General features: G+C 45.6%; 1 protein-coding gene across 1 annotated transcript in view; it reads right to left on the bottom strand.

The window, feature by feature from the left end:
* Positions 1 to 14,364, bottom strand: part of SMARCC1 (SWI/SNF related, matrix associated, actin dependent regulator of chromatin subfamily c member 1) — a 140,388-nt gene extending 126,024 nt beyond the window's left edge. The window contains exons 1-2 of the mRNA XM_066351654.1: positions 14,044 to 14,364; positions 4,938 to 5,057 (exon numbers count right to left, since the gene is read on the bottom strand). Coding sequence (XP_066207751.1) covers positions 4,938 to 5,057; positions 14,044 to 14,238 — 315 coding nt within the window. The 5' untranslated portion in view covers positions 14,239 to 14,364. The remainder of the gene's footprint in view (positions 1 to 4,937; positions 5,058 to 14,043) is intronic.
* Positions 14,365 to 19,185: the final 4,821 nt, after the last annotated feature.

The following is a 19,185-nucleotide window of genomic DNA, read 5'->3' as shown; positions in this document are numbered from 1 at the left end:
CCTTCCTCTCCTCTGTCCAATAAAGATATTGATAAGAAAATACAAAGGTAAATCACAGACTGGGAGAAAACATTTGCTATATATATATATATATATATATATCTATCTCATAAAAAAAGTTTTATCCAACCTATATAAAGACTTTTTTATTTAATAAAAAACAACTGTGCATGAAAGACTGACTGCAGCAGGCCTGAGATTACTATCCTTGGTAAGTCCTGCCTGACAATTTGCTCTTGACTGCCATTTGGGAATTTGATTCTGAGTATTCATAATCAAGTTAACAGATAGGAAGGGTGGTTCACTTTGTCCAGACTATTTGTGCAAGCGGTGTGGTTTATGATGAATTCCTGCTTTCCTTCTAGGAGCCTGGAATTTTCATATCCTCTAGGCAAAAGCAGGCAAAAGGTACCAGCTCAAGTGATCCCATGGTCACTGGCTTCAGCTAAAGGTGAGCAAGGGGTCACTGACTCGACTCAAGCCCCCATCCCCCCACCCCCGCTCAAAACACATATGAGAAGCAATCAATGAACAACCAAAGTGACGCAAGTAGGAGGTGATGCTTCTCATCTCTCCCTTTCTGTCTTTCTTTTGCTTAAAAAGAAAATAAAAAGGTATCAACCCTCCAAAAACCTTGGGTGTGAGTCTCTAATGGACTTCCCCGGGCAGCAACACTACACATGCACTGCACATTCTGGCTGTTGGAGGAAGAGTGCTCTCTGCGTGACCCCTCCTGTGAGGGGGAGCAGGAAGTATGCAGCATGGATTCCCCCAGACCGCACCCATGTTGTTTCCCCTTGTGATCTGACTACATCATACACTTTTTTTTGAGAAAGAGAGAAAGAAAAACGAGGAGAAGCAAGAAGCATCAATTCGTAGTAGCTGCTTCCTGTATGTGCCTTGACCAGGCAAGCCCAGGGTTTCGAACAGGTGACATCAGCATTCCAGGTCAACTCTTTATCTACTGCACCACCACAGGCCAGGCATCATATACTCACTATATACAACAGCTGTAACAAATCTTAGTTGTGAGTACAGCTGTCCCATGAGTTCCATGAATCTTTCTAGGAAATCTCTAAATGTGGGGTTGATCTTGGGGACCAAATAAAAAAATCATGTGAATGAACAACTCACAAAAGATGATGTACAAATAGTCAATAACCACATAAAAAGATGTTTAACATCATTATCATTAGTCCCTGTAAAATTACTAATTAAAAGTACAATGAGCCTGGCCTGACCCCGAGGTGGTACAGTGGATAGAGCATCAGACTGGGACACAGAGGACACAGGTTTGAAACCCTGAAGTCCCCAGCTTGAGCGTGGGCTCACCTGGTTTGAGCAAGGGGTCACTCGATCCACTGTAGCCCCCCGGTCAAGGCACATAAAAGAAATCAATCAATGAACAACTAAGGTGCCGCAACGAAGAACTGATGCTTCTCATCTCTCTCCCTTCTGGTCTGTGTGTCCCTGTGTGTCCCTATCTGTCCTTCTCTCTGTCTCAAAAAAAAATAAAATAAAAGGACAATGAGCCTAACCTGCAGTGGTACAATGGATAAGAGCATTGACCTGGAATGCTGAGATCACCGGTTCAAAACCCTGGGCTTGCCTGGTCAAGGCATGTACAACAAGGAATTAATGAACAACTAAAGTGAAGCAACTATGATTTAATACTTCTTACTCCTCCCCTCCTCTCTCTATAAAACCAATCAAAAAATATTTATTTATTATATTTTGGTGAGAGAGACAGGTAGGCAGGAATGGAGAGAGATAAGAAGCATCAACTCACAGTTGTGGCACCTTAGTTGTTCACTGATTGCTTCTCACAGGTGCCTTGATTGGGGGACTCCAGCTGAGCCAGTGACCCCTTGCTCAAACCAGCGACCACAGACTCAAGCTAGTGACCATGGGGTCATGTCTATGATCCCACACTCAAGCCAATGAGCCTGTGCTAAAGCCAGATGAGCCCACACTCAAGCTAGTAACTTCGGAATTTCAAACCTAGGTCCTCAGCGTCCCATGTTGACACACTATCCTATTGTGCCACCACTGGTCACGCAAATGAAAATAAAAATCATTTAAAAAAAATACAATGAAATTCCAATACATACCCATCATAAAGGGTAAAATTGTACAAGCTAAATCCTACGTGTTAGAGAATGTAGAGCAGGGGTAGTCAACCTTTTAATACCTACCGCCCACTTTTGTATCTGTCAGTAGTCAAATTTTCTTTTTTTTTTTTATTTTTTATTTTTTTTTTTATTTTTTTTTTTTATTTTATTTATTCATTTTAGAAAGGAGAGAGAGACAGAGAGAGAGAGAGAAGGGGGAGGAGCAGGAAGCATCAACTCCCATATGTGCCTTGACCAGGCAAGCTCAGGGTTTCGAACCGGAGACCTCAGCATTTCCAGGTCGACGCTTTATCCACTGCGCCACCACAGGTCAGGCAGTAGTCAAATTTTCTAACTGCCCACCGGTTCCACAGTAGTGGTAATTTATAAAGTAGGGAAGTAACTTTACTTTATAAAATTTATAAAGCAGAGTTACAGCAAGTTAAAGCATATAATAATAATTACTTACCAAGTACTTTATGTCGGGTTTTCGTTAAGTTTGGCAGAATAAATCTTTATAAAACAACTTACTATAGTTAAATCTATCTTTTTATTTATACTTTGGTTGCTCTGCTACCACCCACCATGAAAGCTGGAACGCCCACTAGTGGGTGGTAGGAAACAGATTGACTACCACTGATGTAATCAGGACTCTCACACACTGCTGGATGGTACATGAAATGATATAACCATCTAGAAAACAATTTGACAGTTTCTTAAAAAGTTAAATGTGCCTGACCAGGCAGTGGCGCAGTGGATGGAGCATTGGACTGGGATGCGGAGGACCCAGGTTCGAGACCCCGAGCTCGCCAGATTGAGCGCGGGCTCATCTGGTTTGAGCAAAAAGCCCACCAGCGTGAACCCAGGTTGCTGGCTAAAGCAAGGGGTTGCTCGGTCTGCTGAAGGCCTGCGGTCAGAGCACATGTGAGAGAGCAATCAATGAACAACTAAGGTGTTGCAACGCGCAATGAAAGGCTAGTGATTGATGCTTCTCATCTCTCTCCGTTCCTGTCTGTCTGTCCCTGTCTATCCTTCTCTCTCTCTGACTCACTGTCTCTGTAAAAAATAAAAAAATTAGAAAAAAAAAATTAGAAAAAAAAAATTTTTTTAATATATATGTAAATAAAAGTATACAAGCTTGACCAGGTGGTGGCACCGTGGACAGAGCGTCAGCCTGGGGTGCAGAGGACCCAGGTTCGGAACCCCAAGGTTGCCGGCTCGAGAACAGGGTTCCTGGCTTGAGCGTGGGATCATAGACATGGTAGAATTGGCTCACCATGTTCTACCATACACTGGTAGAATTGGTCGCTAGCTTGAGCCCAAGGTTACCTGGCTTGAGCAAGAGGTCACTCACTCTGCTCTAGCCCCCCTAGTCATGGTACATATGAGAAAGCAATCAATGAACAACTAAGGTGGTGCAACGAAGAATTGATGTTTCTCATCTCTCCCTTCCTCTCTGTCCTTATCTGTCCCTCTCTCTGACTCTCCGCCAAAAAAAACCCCAAAAACCAAAATACAGAGAAGACTGAGAGACTGAATGGTCCCTGAGCTAAAGAAATATAAGTAAGTCTTCAGATCATACCTTATCATAACTAAATATTTTTCTAAATTTCAAATAAAAAGCATTAAAAAAGGAGGGGTAATCAAGAGATTGTTCTCTACAAAATCAGATGTTAAAAAGAGAACAAAACCACCTGACCAGGTGGTGGCACAGTGGATAGAGTGTTGGACTGGGATGCAGAGGACCCAGGTTCAAGACCCTGAGGTCGCCAGCTTGAGCGCGGGCTCATCTGGTTTGAGCAAAGCTCACTAGCTTGAACCCAAGGTCTCTGGCTCGAGTAAGGGGTTACTCAGTCTGCTGTAGCCCCTCGGTCAAGGCACATATGAGAAAGCAATCAATGAACAACTAAGGTGTTGCAATGAAAAACTGATGATTGATGCTTCTTATCTCTCTCCATTCCTGTCTGTCTGTCCCTATCTATTCCTCTCTCTGACTCTCATTCTGTCTCTGCAAAAAAACAAAACAAAACAAAAAAAAAACACAATAAACTAAAAACAAGAGAGAGAACAAAACCTACAGATTTCAACACTTGATCTTAGCCAAAAGACCAAGAAGTGATCCCTACCTACAGACTGCAAACAAAAATAAATAACCCCACATTTCTATACCAAGCCAAACTATCAAAATGTCAATTGCTAGAACAAAATTATATTCTCAGACAAGCGCAGAAGACTCTTACCTACAAAATATAAAAATTCCACTGAGTTGTATTCTAGCCACAAGAACTGAAAGCATGGAAAAGATCCGGCACAGCAGAAACTACAAGGTAACTACAACACGATAAAACATTAATAGCTAAACCTACCTAATAACCATTGTGATGTGTATTTTTTGTTGTTCTTTTTTACAGGGACAGAGAGAGAGTCAGGGAGAGGGATAGATAGGGACAGACAGGAAAGGAGAGAGATGAGAAGCATCAGTTATCAGTTTTTCGTTGCGACACCTTAGTTGTTCATTGATTGCTTTCTCATATGTGCCTTGACTGTGGGCCATCAGCAGACTGAGTAACCCCTTGCTCAAGCCAGCGACCTTGGGTCCAAGCTGTGAGATTTTTGCTCAAGCCAGATGAACTCGCGCTCAAGCTGGCAACCTCGGGGTCTCGAACCTGGGTCCTTCTGCATCCCAGTCCAACACTCTATCCACTGCGCCACTGCCTGGTCAGGCTCATTGTGATGTTTAATGTAAATGTTAAATGACTCCTTCTAGGGAAAATTCCTACAGTGAAAAAGCATTGACGTTCAATAGCTAAAAGCTGAGGTACTTACAGGGAGTTTGGTGAAGGCCGGGTTGGTGACATGCTTTCCAAAGGCATCCTCCTGGAACTGGAGAAGCTGCACCACGAGCCCAACCAGGGTTTTATTGGTAGGCGCATCCGCATGGACATACTGCAAGAAAAGACAGAAACTCAAAAACTGGGGCAGTCATACAGGAGAAGGTTACCTTACTTCTCAGGACCTCTAAGCACTGGCATGGGGGCAGATTTACAAATGAGACGTGCTCACTGCTGAAAAGGAGCTTACAAAAACAAATACTGGGGTAGCAGGGAGGGAGAGACAACAGTCTCTTTCTCTTTTTTAATTTCTTTATTGATTTTAGAGAGGGAGAGAGAGACACACACAAACATTGATCTGTTCCTGTATGTGCCCCAACCAGGGATTGAACCAGCAAACTTCCGTTTCAAGACGACACCCTCACCAACCCAGCTCTCAGGCCAGGGCTTCACCCCCCTTTTTTATTGGGGTGACACTGATTAACAAAATTATACAGGTTTCAGTGCCCAATTCTGCATCATCTGCACTCTACTGCATGCTCACCACCCCAAGTCAAGTCTCCGTCCATCACTGTTTATCCCCCACACCCTCCTCCAAGTCCCCCCAACTACCCCTGGCAATCACCACACTGTTGTCCATGTCCACAAATTTTTCTTTTTTAATCAACTCCTCCACCCTCCCCCAAGCACCACCTCCTAAGAGTCTCTTTACTTAACAGATCTTCAGAATGAAAAATCTCCTGCCTGGCCTGACCTGTGGTGGCACAGTGGATAAAGTGTCGACCTGGAAATGCTGAGGTCGCCGGTTCGAAACCCTGGGCTTGCCTGGTCAAGGCACACATGGGAATTGATGCTTCCAGCTCCTCCCCCCCTTCTCTCTCTCTGTCTCTCCCTCTCCTCTCTAAAATAAATAAAAAAAAAACCAAAAAAAAAAAACCAAAAAAAAAAAAAAAAAAAAAAGAAAAATCTCCTGCCTAAGAAAGTAAACCCAGCCTGTCTCACCTGTACCTTAGATGGTGAGATTCCGGACCTCAATCTGGAGCCCAACGCTACAACAGGATGAGATCTACTGGCCAGTGTATTCTGTATGTGGAATGGATGTAAATACTCTGTCGTCAGAGAGCAAACTTTGTTGTTTTAAAACAGGCCCAGGCCTGACCTGTGGTGGCGCAGTGGATAAAGCGTCGACCTGGAAATGCTGAGGTCGCCGGTTCGAAACCCTGGGTTTGCCTGGTCAAGGCACATATGGGAGTTGATGCTTCCTGCTCCTCCCCCCCGTCTCTCTCTCCCTCTCTCTCTCCTCTCTAAAATGAATAAATAAAATTTAAAAAAAAGAAAAAAAAGAAAAAAAAAAAAACAGGCCCAGAAGTTCTTTGACACTCCTCTCACCAAGAGGTGTGATCTATGCCCTCTTCTATGTAATCAGGATCATCTTCAGGAACTCATTTGTAACTAACGGAATACAAAAGTGATACTATGTGACTTGAGAATAAGTCAAAAAAGATCGCCTGACCAGGCAGGCGGTGGTGCAGTGGATAGAGCGTCGGACTGGGATGCGGAAGACCCAGGTTCGAGACCCTGAAGTCACCAGCTTGAGCGCAGGCTCATCTGGCTTGAGCAAAAAACAAAGCTCACCAGCTTGAGGCCAAGGTCGCTGGCTCAAGCAAGGGGTTACTCGGTCTGCTGAAGACCCACAGTCAAGGCAAATGTGAGAAAGCAATCAATGAACTAAAGTGTCGCAATGAAAAACTGATGATTGATGCTTCTCATCTCCCTCTGTTCCTGTCGGTCTGTAGTTCAACGTCATATTTTACTTAAGACAATTTTTTTAGTATCTCGGTTAAGAAAGTTAGGAAGATATGTTTAGAAAGTTTTACTGATAAATCTGCTTTATATTACATATGGCATTAATAAAGTATACTGCTTACAAAAATTAGGGGACATTTTATTGCTTCATATTTTTTTTAGATATCCCCTAATTTTTGTGAGCGGGGTATTTTTAATTTCTCCCAAAATAATCTTATTGTAGCAAACAGTCCATAAAATAATTGTCTTTGCCTGACCAGGCAGTGGTGCAGTGGATAGAGCGCTGGGCTGGGATCCTGAGGGCACAGGTTTGTAACCCCGAGCTTGCTGGCTTGAGCAGGGGCTCATCAGCTTGAGCGCAGGTTCACAACGTTGAGCGCAAGGTCACCAGCTTGAGCATGGGAACATAGACATGACCCTATGGTGGCTGGTTTGAGCCCAAAGGTCACTGGCTTGAGCAAGGGGTCACTTGGTCTGCTGTAGCCCCATGGTCAAGGCACAGATGAGAAAGCAATCAATGAACAACTAAGGAACCGCAACAAAGAACCGATGCTTCTCATCTCTCTCCCTTCCTGTATCCCTCTCTCCCTTCCTGTATCCCTCTCTCCCGCAAAAAACAAAAACCTGTCTTTAATTGTTAAATAATTTATGTAAAGAGCATTTAAATGCTTTCCTTAAGCAATCTAGTCTTTCTTAGTGATCATCCTTAAATCTAAATCATTCTGAAATCTTAAATCTTCTATCAGGAACTAGCCAAACTTCAGGAACAGCTATGGCTACATACTTCACCTCCAAGGTGTCTGAGTTGAATCAATATGAGATCAATCAAGTTTCATAATCTGAAAACCACTGAGAAAAAAACAGACAGAAATACAGCCTCATTTTGATCAAAGTTAGGATGAAAGAGACGTAAACAATACAAAGAGGGGCAACCAGGTAGGTGAACAAGCTTCTGCACTGCTACTAGACCTAAAATGCAACCTCAGGCAAACAAACTCTCTGGTCTTGCTTCCTCTTATCTAAAGTGGTCACCTTCTCCGGACTCCTCTGGCCAAGCTGAAGCTTATCCCAGTCAAAAGGTATTCACTCTATCTTGTGTTGCTAAACCTAGGTTCTGAGACTAGTTTAATCTGTTCACTCATTGAACAAATATTTACTGAACACCTACTGAGGGCATTTAAAAAATGAAAACAATACAAGGAAGTTCTCCATCAATTTGCAACCACCTGGGTTTTACAAGTAGGTGTCTTTGTCTATCTTTTCCACAAAGTGTGAGATCCTTAAAGAGAGGGATGTGTAGTAAAAAAAGGAGGAGGCGTACACAGAATTTGGAGCCAGGCAGGATTCACTGAATCACAAATCTGCCACTCCTAACTGTAATCTTAGAGAAATTCCTCGAATCCAGACCCTCGGGTTCCTCTAATGTGTACAATGAAGTCTATCATTCCAGACTGTTATGATTTTTTTATTTAAATGTTTCTCTCTTTTTGTAAGTTAGCCTCTACAGCACTGTTCATTTACTTTTTTAAAATTTTTATTGATTTGAGAGAGAGAGAGAAACATCAATCTATTCCCATATGTGCCCACACTGGGGATTGAACTTGCAACCTTTGTGTATCAGGACACGCTCTAACCAACTGAGCTATCAGACCAGGTCTATATTGTGAGGATTTAAGTGACTCATGTTCTTTTTGGGATTTTTTTTTTCTTTTTATTTTATCAAGTGAGAAGCAGGGAGGCAGACAACAAACTCGCGAATGTGCCTCAAAGGGAATCCAGCAGGGGACCTACCAGGCAAGCCCCCAAGGGGCCACTGCTTTGTTGCTCAGGCAACCGAGCTATACTGCTCACAAAAATTAGGGGATGTTTCAAAATGAACATGAAGCAATAAAATATCCCCTAATTTTTTAGAGCAGTTTATTTTAGCGCCTAAGGTGAGGCTATGGAGCCATCCTCAGTATCCAGGGCCAATTTCCTCGAACAGGACTTTCACACGCCAGGCTGACACTCCACCACTGAACCAACCAGCCAGGGCCATAAGGGAGTTATGTTTTAAGTGCCTGGATATGGTAGATGTGCAGTTGTTCATTGACTGCATGGATAGACCTATCAATAAAATAAAATATGAGCCCTGGCCGGTTGGCTCAGCGGTAGAGCGTCGGCCTAGCGTGCAGAGGACCCGGGTTCGATTCCCGGCCAGGGCACACAGGAGAAGCGCATAATTGCTTCTCCACCCCTCCGCCGTGCCTTCCTCTCTGTCTCTCTCTTCCCCTCCCGCAGCCAAGGCTCCATTGGAGCAAAGATGGCCCGGGCGCTGGGGATGGCTCTGTGGCCTCTGCCCCAGGCGCTAGAGTGGCTCTGGTCGCAACATGGCGACGCCCAGGATGGGCAGAGCGTCGCCCCTGGTGGGCGTGCCGGGTGGATCCCGGTCGGGCGCATGCGGGAGTCTGTCTGACTGTCTCTCCCTGTTTCCAGCTTCAGAAAAATGCAAAAAAAAAAAAAAAAAAATTAAAATAAAATAAAATAAAATAAAATATGACTTCCAATGTCATATTTATTTCACAGATTTACAGAGATTTATCAATCTGAAAATGCAGTATTAACTGAAGTACAGCCTGACCTTTGGTGGCGCAGTGGATTAAGTGTCGACCTGGAATACTGAAGTCACCTGGTCAAAGCTCCGGTCAAAGCCCCAGCTTGCCCGGTCAAGGCGCAAACAAGAAGCAACTACAAGTTGATGGTTCCTGCTCTTCCCCCACACACACACCTTTCTCTCTCTCTCTCTCTCTCTCTCTCTCTTGCTCTGTCTCCTCTCTCTAAAATTAACCAATCTTTAGGGAAAAAAACTGCAATACAGGCCCTAGCCAGGTAGCCACTTGGTTACAATGCTGTCCTGATACAACAAGGTTGCAGGGTTTTATTCCCACTCAGGGCACATACAAAATTCAACCAACTGCCTGACCTGTGGTGGCGCAGTGGATAAAGCATCAACCTAGAACAATGAGGTCGTCGGGTCGAAACCCAGGGCTTGCCTGGTCAAGGCACATATGGGAGTTGACGCTTCCTGCTCCTCCCCCTACAATTCTCTTCCCCCTCTCTAAAATGAATTTAAAAAAAAAAAGAATCAACCAATGAATGCATAATAAGTGGAACATGCCCTGGCCAGATAACTCAGTTGCTTAGAGCATCATTCTGAAGTGCAGAGGCTGCCAGTTTGATCCCTGGTCAGGGTACATGCAAGAAAAGATCAATGCTCCAGTTTCTCTCCCTTCTGCTTTGTAAAATCAATAAAATAAACATTAAAAATGTTTAATAAATAAGTGGAACAACAATTCAAGTTTTTTCCCTCTCTCTTTTTATTTAAGATTTTATTTATTCATTTTGGAGAAGGGAGAGAGAGATAAAGAGACAGAGAGAAGTGGGGGAAGAGCAGGAAGCATTAGCTCCCATATGTGCCTTGACCAGGCAAGCCTGGGGTTTCGAACCGGCGACCTCAGCGTTCCAGGTCGATGCTTCATCTATCCACTGTGCCACAAGTCAGGCTCTTTTTTTTCCTAAAATTAAAAAATTAAATGCAATAGAAAAGTTGAGTTAAAATACATCAATGTATACAAGTAAAGGGATAGTGAGTACAAAAGAAGCAAAGAACCTTCTAGTTAATACTTCCACCACTTCAACACCACGCTCAGAAACTGACAGGATTCCGGCTTTCAGATTCAATCAGAACCTGAGTAGGCCCTAGAAATACACTCTGGCATTAAGTAACACTGAGAAGTCAAACCTAGCTTTGACTTGAAGGCCTCAGGGACACTGTGCCAACGTGACCCCACCAGCCCTAACCCTCTGGAACAAATCCTTCAGTCAGCCTCACTGCTACCTCCTCAGCCACCCAAACAAACCTCTGAAGGGCTATGTGAACCTCAGGCTGCCCTCTTAAAACTGAGACCAAACAGACAGATGTGCAGAGATCGGAGAGGTGGAAATTACTTCCCTTTCTTTTTTTTTTTAATTTTTTTAATTTTTATTTATTTATTCATTTTAGAGGAGAGAGACAGAGAGAGAGAGAGAGGGGAGGAGCAGGAAGCATCAACTCTCATATGTGCCTTGACCAGGCAAGCTCAGGGTTTTGAACCAGCAACTTCAGCATTCCAGGTCGACGCTTTATCCACTGCGCCACCACAGGTCAGGCCACTTCCCTTTCTTTCTCCAATCTTTGATATTGCTTTAAACAACAGTCCTATGGGAATCACAAAAAAAAATAATCTAAAGAAGTTTTACTTGAGTGTTTTTATTTGTTAAAGCTACACTGATAAAGTAATATAGTATGCCAATTAGATCTCAATAAAGCTGGAGGGGGAGCAGACTGGGGAGAAAAAAACTACAATAATGAACACTGAATTTAAGACCCAAAGCACTGTGTGAAGGGCACATGATAAAAAATGATACTTTCAGCCTGACCCGAGAGTGGCGCAGTGGATAGTGTTGGACTGTGAAGCGGAGGACCCAGGTTCAAAACCCCGAGGTCACCAGCTTGAGCACAGGCTCATCAGCTTGAGCCCAAGGTCGCTGGCTTGAGCAAGGGGTCACTCAGTCTGTTGTAGACACCCTCCCCCCATTAAGGTACATATGAGAAAGCAATCAATGAACAACTAAGGTGCCGCAACGAAGAATTGATGGTTCTCATCTCTCTCCCTTCCTACCTGTCTGTCCCTCTGTCTCTGTCAAAAAAAAATTTTTTATTTTCATAATATATATTCAATTCCCTTAGCCACTTCCAGCTTTTGTGCCTACACAAAAAAAGTGACCAATTTATCACTATATAAGGGAGAGCAATATACCTGACCTGTGGTAGCAAAGTGGATAAACTGTCAACCTGGAATGCTGAGGTCACAGGTTCACACCTGGGCTTGCCTGGTCAAGGCACTTAACAGGAAGCAACTATAAGTTGATGCTTCCTGCTCGTCCTCTCTTCCTCTCTCTCCTCTCTCTAAAATCAATAAACAAAATTTTTAAATGGGGGTGGGGAGAGCAATATTCTTATCTACTTACACATAAATGAGAAAAATCTACAATCCCAAATGTAACTCCAAAATTTAAAGGAAGAGGGAAAAGAATCAAAGCATCTGTAAATATACTGTAAGTAATAACATGTATTGTTCCTCACTTCCTAAAATTTCACTTAAGAAACTGTCATTTCTGGCCTGACCTGTGGTGGCGCAGTGGATAAAGTGTCAACCTGGAAACGCTGAGGGCGCCGGTTCAAAACCCTGGGCTTGCCTGGTCAAGGCACATATGGGAGTTGATGCTTTCTGCTCCTTCCCCCTTCTCTCTCTCTCTCTCTCCCCTCTCTATAATGAATAAATAAAATCTTAAAAAAAAAAAAAAAGAAATTGTCATTTCTGGAAGTGCCAGTGTAATGTCAAAAAAACAAACAAACATGCCCATGTCTAACAACTTGAAAAAACTGACAGGCTTCACTGCTTTGAACACCCCAAATAAATAGATTCCAAGAATACTCTATTTTTTCATTCATTCAGCAACAATGTATTTACTAAGCAACTATGTATCAAGGGAGAGGCAATGAGAATCAACCATGTTCATGGACATATTGTACTGAATGAGTTTGACAAGATCCTTGTCCCATTCCTATGGTCTTCAACAGGGAAGTACAGAACTGAAAAAGGGTTCTGGAAATTTGGGGGCAAAGGGAGTATGTTTTTCTCTCTGCTTCCTTATACCTTCTAAGGGAGACATTCTTTTTTTTTTTTTAATTTTTATTTATTCATTTTAGAGGAGAGAGAGAGAGAGAGAGAAAGGGGGGAGGAGCAGGAAGCATCAACTACCATATGTGCTTTGACCAGAGAAGTGCAGGGTTTTGAACCGGCGACCTCAGCATTCCAGGTCGACGCTTTATCCACTGCACCACCACAGGTCAGGCGGGAGACATTCTTAAATAGTTACATAAGGGGAAAGTTGAGTCAATACCAGTGACTCAGAGGAACTCACATCCCCAAAGGTAGGAGAAAGATTAATGAAAAAATAATTTCAAAAGTGGTGAGAAGAGGCCTGACCTGTGGTGGTGCAGTGGATAAAGTGTCACCTTGGAATGCTGAGGTCGCTAGTTCAAAACCCTGCACTTCTCTGGTCAAAGCACATATGGGAGTTGATGCTTCCTGCTCCTCCCCCTTTCTCTCTCTCTCTCTCTTCTCTAAAGTGAATAAATAAATTTAAAAAAAAAAAAAAAAAAGGGTGCTGAGAAGAGCCTCACCAGGCAGTGGCGCAGTGGATAGAGCATTGGACTGGGACACAGAGGACCCAGGTTTGAAACCCTGAGGTTGATGACTTAAGAGCAGACTCACCAGCTTGAGTACAGGGTCACTGGCTTGAGTGTGTAGTAGTCATGACCCCATGGTCGCTGGCTTGAAGCCCAAGGTCATTGGCTTGAGCAAGAGGTCAACAGCTCTGCTGTAGCCACCCCCCTCAAGGCACATGAGAAAGCAATCAATGAACTAAGGAGACTAGGGAGCCATAACGAAGAATTGATGCTTCTCATCTCTCTCCCTTCCTGTCCGTCCCGATCTAGCCCTCTCTCTGTCACAAAAATAAATAAAAAAAGTGGTGAGAAGAAAATAAAGATGTAGTTGGATGATCTAATATAAATGGGGTTCTCAGGCAAGGCCTCACTGAGAAACAGACAAGTACAAGTAAAAATTAAGTCTTATACTATCATTACAAATAACTGAAACTACTATAAAGTAAAAAAACTACCAATTTTTAATATTAGTTCTCACCAATACTGTAATTCCATTTATTAACCTGCGGTTATTACCTTGCAAGTACAGCTATCCAAATTCGTTCTCTAGCAAATCAACAACAGGTAGGAGGGCCTTAGTTACCTCACTTGACTTTGAACACTACTCTCTAAACAAAAAGCAGCAGCTTTTTCCCATTGGTTCAGGCAGTTATTAATAATCACCGTTCACACACCTAACGCAGCTAACAAAAGAGAAAGATTCACACCCGCGGGGCTGAGCACGACTGTTCCCGCGCACCGGGGTGCGCAGAGTCTTCCTGCGAGATGCGTGTCCCCTGCCCCCAGGATCCACCCTGGGAGCCCACTGGAGCCCGGGACGCGCGGGCTCCAGGTCGGCCGCGGGGGCGTGGCGAACCCGGCGCCTGCCTTTGTTGTTCCTCGTGGAGTGCGGGGGGAGGGGCGGCCCGGAGCCCGCGAGGCCAGCAGCTGGCCCCGGACCTTGTCGCGTGGCCTCCCGGCCTCTAAGGGCGCGTGAACCCACCTTCTTGTAGTGCTTGCCCAGCCAGACCCGCACCGAATCCAGCTGGGACACCGTCTCCGAGCTCTCCCAGAACTTGGTGGCCGGGCCCCCGTCCTTCCGCCGAAAAGCGGCCAGGCCCGTGGCCACCGCTGCGCCTCCCGCACCCGCGGCGCCCGCCGCCGCCCCCGGCCCGCCGCCGCCTGCTGCCGTGGCCATCGTCGCCGTCCGTCGTCCTCACCGCCTGGCCTGGCCGGGCCCTCGCGGCGTTCCCCGTTCGCACCAGCGCGCGCGCGCGGTGCCGCCACGGCCGCCTCCCGGCACCGCCCAGCCAACCCCCTTCCGGCGCGGAAACCGCCCCGCCCCTTCGTGGACCAGCGGCCTAACCGAATAGGGCACGCGCGCACGCATGCGCACGTCTCGCGCTGGAGTCGGCTGCCCCGGGCCAACTCTTCCTCTTGCGTATTCTTCCGCTTGGTGCTGGCTGCGCTCTTGTCTGCTATCCATCCTGGGCCTCCGTGCGACCAGCTCTTTTCCTGGTTTCTGTGTCGAGTCGTTATGAGGTCAACAACTGCATGGAGGTTCTCCGTCGTCGCCGGCCACCAGGAGAGAAAAGGGCTGATGTGAGAAATTCCGAAAGGAAAGCCCGTTTTGGGTGTCGAGTGCTGGTTTAGGAACCCACTCGCGGGATGGGAATCGGCGCCCGCCCCCTTGCCCTGCGACCCTCTATTCCAAGTGGCCGCGTCAGCCTTTGTAAACAGCCATCTGGGATGACCATGCGGGACTTCCCTTGGCCTCACACTCCTTCCTCCCCATTATGGCTCCGGCCACACCGCTTTATTTGTGCCTCAGGGCCCTTGCAACTGCTATTCCCGAGACCTGCAGTTCTTTCTCTCTGACTGTCACTTAGACGCTTTTAAATTCATAAAGGTACTTCAGAAAAGCGATCCCTGACCGTACAATCTTGAACAGGTAATCAAACCCGACATTCACTGCGTAACACTCGCCAGGATCTGGTATTTTTCTTATCATCCACTACATGAACTACATGAGAACCTAGTCTTGACCTGTTCCTGTGAACAGTGTACCATCAGTGCCGGAAACAGGGCCTGTCAATATCCTTTAATAAATATTTAATGAACAAGCGACCTACAGAGAGGCAGATTTGAAATGAACAAAGTATGAATGGCCATTATGGATTTATGAACATAATGCTATGTGACCCCAGAATAGTAAATGAATAATTGTGACAGTCTGGTGAGATTTTGAAACTTAATTTTTAAGAATGAATAAAATGCGGAAGAGGCGGTGCTGGCACTGGAGTGGCTGGTGACTGAGGATCAGGTAACCCAGAAGCTGAGAGGACTGCACAGTGATGAACCAGGGGCTGAGCGCCTCCTGACCAGCCTCTCACTGTGGACCCACTCCAGGATTCCCAAGGCCGGTTCCCTGATATCCATTTCTTACAGGTTTTCCTCAAGCATTTAAAATCTCCTTAAGTGAAGACAGGGATCAGTGATCCCATGGTCGCTGGCTTGAGCCCAGAGGTTGCTGGCTTGAGCCCCAGTCAAGGCACTTATGAGAAGCAATCAACAACTAAAATGACGCAACCATGAGCTGATGCTTCTGATTTCTCTACCTTCCTGTCTAGCTCCTAAAAATAAATAAATAAATAAATAAATAAAAATGAATAGGATTTGATGGGAAGGAATGACATTTCTGACACACAGAAACAACAAGAACAAAGGCATTAAAGTATGAAAGCATGGCCTGACCTGTGGTGGCGCAGTGGATAAGGCGTCAACCTGGAAATGCTGAGGTCACCAGTTCGAAACCCTGGGCTTGCCTGGTCAAGGCACATATGGGAGTTGATGCTTCTAGCTCCTCCCCCCTTCTCTCTCTCTCTCTCTGTCTCTCCCTCTCCTCTCTAAAATGAATAAATAAAAATTAAAGTGTGAAAGCATGCGTGGTGACACTCTCCTTGGCCCTGACTGATTTTCTCAGTGGATATAGCATCTTCCCTGTGCAGAGGTTGTGGGTTTCATCCTGGGTTAAAGCACATCTGAGAAGCCACCAATGAGTGCACAACTAAGTGGAAAAATGAGTTGATGCTTCTCTCTCTCTCTGTCACCTTCCTTCACCACCTCTCAATGAAAAAATTTTAAACAGAAGGAAAAAAAAAAACCTCTCCTTAAGCCTGATCAGGCAGTGCACTGGATAGAGCATTGGTCTGGGATGCTGAGGACCCAGGTTCGAACCCTTGAGGTCACTGACTTGAACTCGGGCTCATCCAGCTTGAGCACAGGGTTGCTGGATTGAATGTAGGATCATAGATATGACACCATGGTTGCTGGTTTGAGCCCAAAGGTCGCTAGCTTGAAGCCCAAGGTTGCTGGCCTGAGCCCAAAGGTCACTGGCTTGAAGCCCAAGGTCGCTGGCTTGAGCAAGGGGTCACTCGGTCTGCTATAGCCTCCCCTCCCCATCAAGGCACACATGAGAAGGCAATCTATAACAACTAAGATGCCACAACAAAAAATTGATGCTTCTCATTTCTCTCCCTTCCTGTCTGTCCCTATCTGTCCCTCTTGCTTAAAAAAAGAAAAAAGAAAAAAAGAAAGATAATAGCTGATGTTTATGGTGCACTTATGTGCAGCACCCTCAAAGAACTCAGACTTCAGCCCTGTCCAATAGCTTGGTTGGTTTTATTTATCCTTTTAAAGACTTTATTCCATTTTTTAGAGAGGAGAGAGAGAGAGAGGAGGAGCAGGAAGCAGCAACTCCCATATGTGCCTTGACCAGGCAAGCCCAGGGTATCGAACCAGCAACCTCACCATTCCAGGTTGACGCTTTATTCCATTGGGCCACCACAGGTCAGGCTAGCTTGGTTGGTTTTAAAGTGTCACTCCAAAGTACAGAGGTTACCAGTTCGATTACTGATCAAGGCACATGCAGGACACAGACCAATGTTACTCATTCTCTCCCTCTCTCCCTTCCTTTCTCTCTAGAATCAATAAATAAGATTTTTTTAAAAGAACAAGACAAACAAAAAACCTCATACTTTAGCCTGACCAGGCGGTGGAGCATCGGACTGGGATGGGGAAGGACCCAGGTTCTAGACCCTGAGGTCACCAGCTTGAGTGCAGGCTCATCTGGTTTGAGCAAGGCTCACCAGCTTGGGCCCAAGGTTGCTGGCTCCAGCAAGGGGTTGCTCGGTCTGCTGAAGGCCCATGGCCAAGGCACGTTAGAAAGCAATCAATGAACAACTAAGGTGTTGCAATGAAAAACTAATGATTGATGCTTCTCATCTCTCTCCGTTCCTGTCTGTCTGTCCCTGTCTATCCCTCTCTCTGACTCACTCTCTGTCTCTGTAAAAAATAAATAAATAAAATTAAAAAACAAACAAACAAAAAAAACAAACCTCGGCCCTGGCCGGTTGGCTCAGCGGTAGAGCGTCGGCCTGGCGTGCGGGGGACCCGGGTTTGATTCCCGGCCAGGGCACATAGGAGAAGCGCCCATTTGCTTCTTCACCCCCACCCCCCTCCTTCCTCTCTGTCTCTCTCTTCCCCTCCCGCAGCCAAGGCTCCATTGGAGCAAAGATGGCCTGGGCACTGGGGATGGCTCCTTGGCCTCTACCCCAGGCGCTAGAGTGGCTCTGGTCGCGGCAGAGCGACGCCCCCTGGTGGGAAGAGCGTCGCCCCTGGTGGGTGTGCCGGGTGGATCCCAGTCGGGCGCATGCGGGAGTCTGTCTGTCTCTCCCCGTTTCCAGCTTCAGAAAAATACAAAAAAAAAAAAAACCAAACCTCACACTTTAGAAATAATGAGCCTGACTTGTGATAGTGCAGTGGATAAAGTGTTGACCTGGAATGCTGAGTTTGCCAGTTTGAGGCTGGACTGCCAAGTCAAGGCACATATGAGAAGCAAATACGAGTTGCCTCCTGCTTCTCCCCCCTTTCTCTCTCTCTAAAAAATCAATAAGTAAGATCGTACAAAAGTGTTTTTTAAAAAGAACGATAAGCCCTGGCCAGTTGGCTCAGTGGTTGAGCGTCGGCCTGGCGTGCAGGAGTCCCGGGTTCGATTCCTGGCCAGGGCACACAGGAGAAGCGCCCATCTGCTTCTCCACCCCTCCCCCTCTCCTTCCTCTCTGTCTCTCTCTTCCCCTCCCGCAGCCAAGGCTCCATTGCAGCAAAGTTGGCCCGGGGCGCTGAGGATGGCTACATGGCCTCTGCCTCAGGCGCTAGAATGGCCCTGGTTGCAACAGAGCAACGTCCCAGATGGGCAGAGCATCGCCCCCTGCTGGCATGTCGGGTGGATCCTGGTTGGGCGCATCCAGGAGTCTGTCTGACTGTCTCCCCATTTCCAACTTCAGAAAAATGCAAAAAAAAAAAAAAAAAAAAAAAAAAAAAAAAAAAGGACTCAATAAATATAAAAAAAAATAAAAAAGAACGATAATAGCTAGTGTTTATGGCACACTTATGACCTGTGGTGCCCTGTGCTCAATACACCTACATTCCTGCAGATAAGGATATTGAAGCAGAGAGAGGTTAAGTAACTTGCTAGCTATTATTGAAGTCCAGTTTTTGAACCCAGGAGTTAGACCCTGGAGTACTACTCTTCCCTCTCCCAAATACAATGTTTTCTAGTAATAGTATGTGAGAAGAGCAGAGGAGATGCACTGGAGTTCAAAAAGGTATTTTATTTGCTTGGAGCCATACAGAGATAAATCAGTACTTCCAAGGCAGTAGTTTTCCAACCTGTTTGCTCAAATAACTTCTAAATTAATTTGGAAAACCATACCCCTATTTTTTTTTTTTAGAAAGACATTTTTTCACACCCCAAATAAATGCTGGTTTATAAAAACTAGTGTGTTTCCCTGTGAAGTCTTTCATGTGATCATACTAAAAATGATCATTTTAAACCTTTTTTTTTTTTTTTTGTATTTTTCTGAAGCTGGAAACGGGGAGGCAGTCCGACAGACTCCCGCATGAGCCCGACCGGGATCCACCCAGTACGCCCACCAGGGGGCGACGCTCTGCCCATTCGGGGCGTCGCTCTGTTGCGACCAGAGCCACTCTAGCCCCTGAGGCAGAGGCCATGGAGCCATCCCCAGCGCCTGGGCCATCTTTGCTCCAATGGAGCCCTGGCTGCGGGAGGGGAAGAGAGAGACAG

Source organism: Saccopteryx leptura, chromosome 10, assembly GCF_036850995.1.
Source record: "Saccopteryx leptura isolate mSacLep1 chromosome 10, mSacLep1_pri_phased_curated, whole genome shotgun sequence".
In the NCBI taxonomy this organism is placed as follows: Eukaryota; Metazoa; Chordata; class Mammalia; order Chiroptera; family Emballonuridae; genus Saccopteryx; species Saccopteryx leptura.
This window is presented reverse-complemented; position numbering and strand designations above follow the sequence as displayed.